General features: G+C 48.2%; 1 protein-coding gene across 1 annotated transcript in view; it reads left to right on the top strand.

The window, feature by feature from the left end:
* Positions 1-1,295: 1,295 nt before the first annotated feature.
* Positions 1,296-8,322, top strand: part of LOC147122521 (dnaJ homolog subfamily B member 14-like) — a 48,181-nt gene continuing 41,154 nt past the window's right edge. Inside the window, exon 1 of the mRNA XM_086006160.1 lies at positions 1,296-1,662. Coding sequence (XP_085862286.1) covers positions 1,530-1,662 — 133 coding nt within the window. The 5' untranslated portion in view covers positions 1,296-1,529. The remainder of the gene's footprint in view (positions 1,663-8,322) is intronic.

Here is an 8,322-nt window from a genome sequence, read left to right on the forward strand (position 1 = left end):
AAGGTGCTGGGTGCTAAGATATCTTGTATTCAGGTTTAGAATGTTTCCATCAATGAGGAAACTGTCCGAAAAAAAATTGCTTTTCCGAACCTGTCCTAAACAGGGCAAACCAGAGAAAAAGGTCAAATAGGGCAAGTTGCCTGGGCTCGGAGAGGCGGATAGCAAGGGGTCCTTTATAGAGGAACGCAGTGCTCGCTGATCTACGTTGGCTCCCAGCCCGGCAACGCCTTGAATTAAAAATTCTCATCCTTGTGTTCAAATCCCTCCAGGACTTCGCCACTCACTATCTCTGCAACGTCCTTCAGCCCTACAATCAATGTTTATAGCAAGTTGTGCGGCCGCTAGGTGCTCTGGAGATCCCGCGTAACTGGCTCACTAGATTTTCAATGGAAACATGTGCAGAATTTTGAATAGACTTCGCCACCCTTGATGTGCCTCAATAAATCCGAGACTCGATGTTAGCGAAACAAAACAAGGCTTTTATTGACTTAGAAGGTAACACACAGAGAATGTATCTTCCATCCAGAGGTCTGCCGTACTGGATGTGCTGCAGGCTGGGCCAGCTTACATAGGAGCCAGGTATGGGCGGAGCCCTACACACAGTACAATACAATGGAAATGAAACTGAAACCAACCACAGTCACAGGCAGAGAAATACTGATGAGTGATGAATGGAATATTTCATCACAACCCTTTAACGGGGCGGCGCGGCCCCCCCAAAAATTCCAGGGAACATTGCCTACAACCTTCCGCGATGTCGGTGCTCCTCCAATTCTGGCCTCTTGTGCATCCCTGATATCCTTCGCTCCACCATTGGCGGCTGTGCCTTCAGCTCTGGAATTCCCTCCCTAAACCTCTCCGCCTCTCCTCCTTTAAGACGCTCCTCTCTCTTTGACCAAGCTTTTGCTCTTCGGTCCTAATATCCCCCTTATGTGGATCAGTGTCTGGTAACACTCCTTGTGAAGCACCTTGGGACGTTAAAGGCGCGATATAAATACAAGTTGGTGTTGTTGAGTTTGCAATCGGCAATGCAATAAAAATCTGAACAGCATTGCAGTACTCCAACCAGTCACTGGAGGAGCAAACAACTCCTCAGCGATTCATCTGGGGAAGATTTTAAAAAGGAACATTATTCCATTCTGCATTACAACACGGCCACCGTCTTTCCTGTAAGAATTGAGACACACAGGAAGCAACGATGACAGAAACCGACAGTAAGAAGTAATATCAAGGCGGGGACTAAAAATAAATCTGGAACAGCTCGCTCTCATTGGTGCAGCAAGTCAGAGCAAGGGAGCAAGGACTCAACGATTCCTAACCTACATTTCGCCACCAAAAATAAAAAAGTGTTTTAAATTTTGCAATAAACCAGAGCTGCAAATATATTTCAGTGGACGGTGCATCTGCTGCCCAATTGCTCTGCTGGGCTAGTTTGCTATCTGATGCAACTGCTGGGGTGTGTGTGTGTGGAATCTGCTCATTTCCTGGTTGTAAGTCGCCGGGTAAGGGGGTGGGGGGGGGGTTAAAAGATGGAAGGGAACAGGGATGAGGCCGAGAAGTGCTTGCGGATAGCCAGGAAAGCGCTGCGGGGAGGCGAGCTGGAGAAAGCGCTCAAGTTTTTGAACAAGGCGGAAAAGCTGTACCCGTCCGTGGAGGCGAAAGGTGAGGCTGCAAAAAAGAGGAGGAGGGGGAATTGTTCGCATTGCAAAAAAAAGTAAAAGAGGCCGAGGTTTTATTTGGGTGAGGAGCATCTGCTATTGTCAGGGACGCTGGGCCGCTGCTGCGGTTTTTTGCTGCAAGCGCTGGTCCGCGCGGCCCGGGGATCCGGGCTCAGCTGCCAATCAATCACTCAATCCCCGGGCTCAACTGTCAATCAATCCCCGGGAGCTGGCCAGGCAGATCCTGGACTGTGCACCGTCATCCCTTCTTGGGCTTGCTTGCTTCTTGTGCCTGGTTGCATTAAACGTCGCAACAGAGTAACTAGGATTCCCGGTGGTTGCAATAATCTCCGATCACAGAATGGTTACAGCACAGGAGGAGGCCATTTGGTCCATCGAGCCTGTGCCGGCTCTCTGCGAGAGCACTTAGGCCAGTCCCACTCCCCTCCCCCCGTAGCCCTGCAAATTTTTTTCATTCAGGTATTTATCCAATTCCCTTTTGAAAGTCATGATTGAGTAACTATGTCAGTTTAACATCAGTGGTGGGTAAAATTTTAATAACAGTAATCAAGGAAAATATTAACAGGCGTTTGGAGAGGTTTAAGCTAATTAAGGAGAGCCAACACGGATTTGTAAAAGGCAGATCGTGTTTGACTAATTGAATTTTTTGATGAAGTAACAGAGAGGATTGATGAAGGGAATGCAATGGATGTTGGCTACATGGATTTTCAGAATGCGTTTGACAAAGTACCACATAGAAGGCTGGTTAACAAAATTGAGGCTCATGGAATAGGTGGGTCAGTGGCAGCTTGGATAAGGAATTGGCTTAAGGACAGAAAACAGCGAGTTGTGATAAATGGCTGTTTTTCAGACTGGAGGATGGTAGACAGTGGTGTTCCCCAAGGGTCAGTGCTGGGGCCAAATGACCTGGACATTGGAATACAGAGTAGAATTTCTAAATTTGCTGATGACACCATACTTGGGGGTGTGGCAAACAGTGAGGATGATACCAATCGACTGCAGCAGGACATAGAAAGGCTAGCCGAATGGGCAGACAAGTGGCAGATGCAATTTTAATATAGATAGAGAAGTGTGATGTGATGTATTTTGGCAGAAGGGACAGGGAGATGCAATATACACTTAATGGCACAGTTTTGGAGAATGTGCAGGGACAGAGGGACCTGGGAGTTAATGTGCATAGGTCCCTGAAGGTGGCAGGACATATTGAGAGAGTGGTTAGCAAAGCATATGGGATCTCGGGCTTCATAAATAGAGGTATTGAGTACAAAAGTAGAGAAGTTATGCTGAACCTTTAGAAAGTGCTGGTTAGGTTAGGAATATTGATGGGACTGAAGGCCGATAAATCCCCAGGGCCTGATAATCTACATCCCAGGGTACTTAAGGAAGTGGCCCTAGAAATAGTAGATGCATTGCTGGTCATCTTCCAGAACTCGATAGACTCTGGAACAGTACCCATGGATTGGAGGGTAGCTAATGTTACCCCACTATTCAAAAAAGGTGGTAGAGGAAAAAGCGGGGAATTATAGACCAGTAAGCCTGACATTGGTAGTGGGGAAAATGCTAGAGTCCATTATAAAAGATGTAATAGCAGAGCACTTGGAAAGCAGTGACAGGATCGGACAAAGTCAACATAGATTTACAAAAGGTAAATCATGCTTGACTAATCTACTGGAATTTTTTGAGGATGTAACTGGTAAAATAGATAAGGGAGAACCAGTGGATGTGGTGTATTTGGACTTTCAGAAGGCTTTCGATAAGGTCCCACATAAGAGATTAGCATGTGAAATTAAGGCACATGGGATTGGGGGCAAGGTATTGACTTGGATAGAGAACTGGTTGGCGGACAGAAAGCAAAGAGTTGGAATAAACGGGTTGTTTTCCGAGTGGCAGGCAGTGACTAGTGGGGTACCGCAAGGATCGGTCCTAGGACCCCAGTTGTTCACAATATATATTAATGATCTGGACGAGGGAATTGGATGTAATATCTCCAAATTTGCAGACGACACAAAGCTGGGTGGGAGGGTATGCTGTGAGGAGGATGTCGTGAAACTCCAGTACGATTTGGACAGGCTGGGTGATTGGGCAGAAAAATGGCAAATGCACTATAATGTGGATAAATGTGAGGTTATCCACTTTGGTGGCAAAAACAGGAAGGCAGATTATTATTTGAATGGCAATAGATTGGGAGAAGGGGAAGTGCAAAGAGACCTGGGTGTTCTTGTGCACCAGTCGCTGAAGGTAAGCATGCAGGTGCAGCAGGCGGTTAAGAAGGCAAATGGTATGTTGGCCTTCGTAGCAAGAGGGTTCGAGTACAGGAACAAGGATGTCTTGCTACAGTTGTACAGGGCCTTGGTGAGACCGCACCTTGAGTACTGTGTGCAGTTTTGGTCGCCTTACCTGAGGAAGGACGTTCTTGCCATGGAAGGAGTGTAGCGAAGATTCACCAGGCTGATACCTGGGATGGCAGGAATGACGTATGAGGAGAGATTGTGTCGATTGGGCTTGTACTCACTGGAGTTTAGAAGATTGAGAGGGGATCTCATCGAAACCTATAAAATTCTGTCAGGCCTGGACAGACGAGATGCAGGAAGGATGTTTCTGATGGCCGGGGAGTCCAGAACCAGGGGTCATAGTCTAAGGATAAGGGGTAAGCCATTTAGGACTGAAATGAGGAGGAATTTCTTCACCCAGAGAGTGGTGAACCTGTGGAATTCTCTGCCACAGAGGGCGGTGGAGGCCAGTTCATTAAATATATTCAAGAAAGAGTTGGATATATTTCTTAAGGCTAAAGGGATCAAGGGATATGGGGAGAAGGCAGGGACAGGGTTTTGAACTTGGATGATCAGCCATGATCTCATTGAATGGCGGAGCAGGCTCGAAGGGCCGAATGGCCTACTCCTGCTCCTATCTTCTATGTCTATGTAACAACTGGAGTATTGCGTCCAGTTCTGGTCACCACACTTTAGGAAGGATGTGAAGGCCCTTGAGAGGGTGCAGAGGAGATTTGCCAGAATGGTTCCGGGGATGGGGGATCTTAGCTACAAGGACAGGTTGGAGAAGCTGGATTTGTTTTCATTAGAGCAAAGGAGGTTGAGGGGTGATTTGATAGAGGTGTACAAGATTATGACGGGTTTGGATAGGCTAGACGGGGAAAGGCTGTTCCCACTAGTTGATGGTACACGGACTAGGGGACACAGATATAAGGTTTTGGGCAAGAGATAAAGGGGAGATGTGAGGAAAACCTTTTTACGCAGCGAGTGGTGAGGACCTGGAACTCGCTGCCAACGGAAGTGGTGGAAGCGGAGACACTCAATGTTTTCACGGGGAGACTGGATAGGCACGTGAGGGAAATAAACTTGCAGGGCTACGGGGATAGAGCGGGGGAATGGGACTGACTGGATTGCTCTACAGAGAGCCGGCACGGACTCGATGGGCCGAATGGCCTCCTTCTGTGCCGTTATGACTCTGACAATAACTCTGCCTCCAGCACCCTCTCAGACAGTGCATTCCAGATCCTAACCACTCGCTGTGTAAAAAAGATTTTTCTTGCATCGCCTTTTTTCTTTTGTCAATCACCTTAAACCTGTGTCCTCTGGTTCTCGACCCTTCTGCCAATGGGAACAGTTTCTCTCTATCTACACTGTCTAGACCCCTCATAATTTTGAACACCTCTATCAAATCTCCTCTCAATCTTCTCTGCTCCAAGGAGAACAACCCTAGCTTCTCCAGTCTATCCACGTAACTGAAGTCCCTCATCCCTGGAACCATTCTCGTAAACCTTTTCTGCACCCTCTCTAAGGCCTTCACATCCTTCCTAATTTGCGGTGCCCAGAATTGGACACAATACTCCAGTTGAGGCCGAACCAGTGTTTTATACGGGTTCATCATAATTTCCAATAATCACAGATCATGCTGAACTTGCACCAGGTCCCGTTCACCCATCACCCCTGTGCTCGCTGACCTTCATTGGCTCCCGGTCAAGCAATGCCTCGATTGCAAAATTCTCATCCTTGTTTTCAAACCCATCATGGCCTCATCCCCTCCCTATCTCTGTAACCTCCTCCAGCCCCACAACCCTCCAAGATATCAGCGCTCCTCCAATCCTGCCCTCTTGAGCATTCCTGATTTTAATCACTCAGCCATTGGTGGCCGTGCCTTCTGTTGCCTGGGCCCTAAGCTCTGGAATTCCCTCCCTAAACCTCTCCGCCTCGCTACACCGCTCTCTTTTAAGATGCTCCTTAAAACCTACCTCTTTAACCAAACTTTTGGCCATCGGTCCTAATATCTCCTTACGTGGCTCGGTGTCTAATTCTTTGTCTTATAATCCTGTGAAGCACCTTGGGACATAACAGAAAATGCTGGAGAAACTCAGGTCAGGCAGCATCTGTGAAGAGAGAAACCGAGTTAACGTTTCAGGTCGATGACCTTTCGTCAGAACTGGAAAAAAGCAGGAAATGGGACAGATTTTTAAGCAGGGAAAGGGGGGAGGGGATGAAAGAACAAAAGGGAAGGTCTGTGATAGGATAATCGAAAGATGAGGTGCTGTTCCTCGAGCTTACGCTGAGCTGCCGAGAATGGTGAGGTCTGAGTGGGAATGGGGTGGAGAATTAAAGTGACAGGCGACCGGAAGCTCGGGGTCCCCCTTACGGACTGAACGGAGGTGTTCCGCAAAGCGGTCACCCAATCTGGGTTTGGTCTCCCCAATGTAGAGGAGACCACATCGTGAGCAGCGAATACAGTATACTAGATTGCGAGAAGTACAAGTAAATCGCTGTTTCACCTGGAAGGAGTGTTTGGGGCCCTGGAAAGGGGGAAGGTATAAGGGCAGGTGTTGCATCTCCTGCGCTTGCACGGGAAGGTGCTGGGGGAAGGGGTGTTGGGGGTGATAGCAGAGTGGACCAGGGTGTTGCGGAGGGAGAGGTCCCTACGGAATGCTGAAAGGGGAGGTGAGGGGAAGATGTGTTTGGTGGTGGGATCACGCTGGAGGTGGCGGAAATGGTGGAGGATGATCCGTTGAATGTGGAGGCTGGTGGGGTGAAAGGTGAGGACAAGAGGAACTTTATCGTGGTTCTGGGAGAGAGGGGCAGGGGTGAGGGCAGAAGTGCGGGAGATGGAATGGACACGGTCAAGGGCCGTGTCAACCACGGTAGAGGGGAATCCTCGGTTGAGGAAAAAGGAAGACATGTCGGAAGCACTGGTGTGGAAGGTGGCATCGTCAGAGCAGATGTGGCAGAGACGGAGAAACTGGGAGAATGGAATAGAGTCCTTACAGGAGGCGGGGTGGGAGGAAGTGTAGTCCAGGTAGCTGTGGGAGTCAATGGGCTTATAGTGAATGTTTGTCAACAACCTATCCTCGGAGATGGAGACGGAGAAGTCGAGGAAAGGAAGAGTCGGAGATGGAACATGGGAAGGGTGGAAATTAGAAGCAGAGTGAATGAAACTGTCTAGTTCAGGGCGAGAGCAGGAAATGGCACTGATACAGTCATCAATGTATTGGAAAAAGAGGTGAGGGTGAGGGAGAGGACCCGAGTAGGACTGGAACAAAGAATGTTCCACATATCCCACGAAAAGGCAGGTATAGCCAGGACCCATGCGGGTTCCCATAGCAGCACCTTTAATTTGGAGGAAGTGAGTGGAGTCAAAGGAGAAGTTGTTCAATGTGAGAACAAGTTCAGCCAGGCGGAGGAGGGTGGTGGTGGATGGGGATCTTGGGACGTTTTACTATGTTAAAGGTGCTATATAAATACAAGAAGATCAGAGGGACCTTGGAGTGCATGTCCACAGATCCCTGAAGGTAGCAGGACAGGTAGATAAGGTGGTTAAGAAAGCATACGGGATACTTTCCTTTATTAGCCGAGGCACAGAATATAAGAGCAGGGGGGTTATGCTTGAACTGTATAAAACACTAGTTAGGCTGCAGCTAGAGTACTGCGTGCAGTTCTGGTCACCACATTACAGGAAAGATGTGATTGCACTAGAGAGGGTGCAGAGGAGATTTACCAGGATGTTGCCTGGGCTGGGGAATTTTAGCTATGAGGAAAGATTGGATAGGCTGGGGTTGTTTTCTTTGGAACAGAGGAGGCTGAGGGGAGATTTAATTGAGGTGTATAAAATTATGAGGGGCCTGGATAGAGTGGATAGGAAGGACTGAGTTCCCCTAGCAGAGAGGTCAATAACCAGGGGGCAGAGATTTAAAGTAATTGGTAGAAGGATTAGAGGGGAGTTGAGGAGAACTTTTTTCACCCAGAGGGTAGGTGGGGGTCTGGAACTCACTGCCTGAAAGGGTGGGAGAGGCAGAAACCCTCATCACATTTAAAAAGTACTTGGATATGTGCTTGAAGTGCCGTAACCCGCAGGGCTACGGACCAAGAGCTGGACAGTGGGATTAGGCTGGAGAGCTCTTTGTCGTCGGCATGGACACGATGGGCCGAATGGCCGCCTTCTGTGCTGTAAATTTCTATGATTCTATGAAGTTGTTTAGCCTGCAGGCCGATTTATATGCTGCAGGTTTAACTGTGCAATGGGATTTGGATGTCCCATTCCTCTTATCTCACTGCCGAGATTTCGCCAGAAGAATGCACATGACTGCTACAGGAAATGACTACTCAGCAATGAAGTTTTTTCTTTTAAATGAAAGGCTCTA

The sequence above is a fragment of the Somniosus microcephalus genome, chromosome 2, assembly GCF_052327205.1.
Source record: "Somniosus microcephalus isolate GS21.2 chromosome 2, FLI_Smic_1.0, whole genome shotgun sequence".
Lineage (NCBI taxonomy): Eukaryota > Metazoa > Chordata > Chondrichthyes > Squaliformes > Somniosidae > Somniosus > Somniosus microcephalus.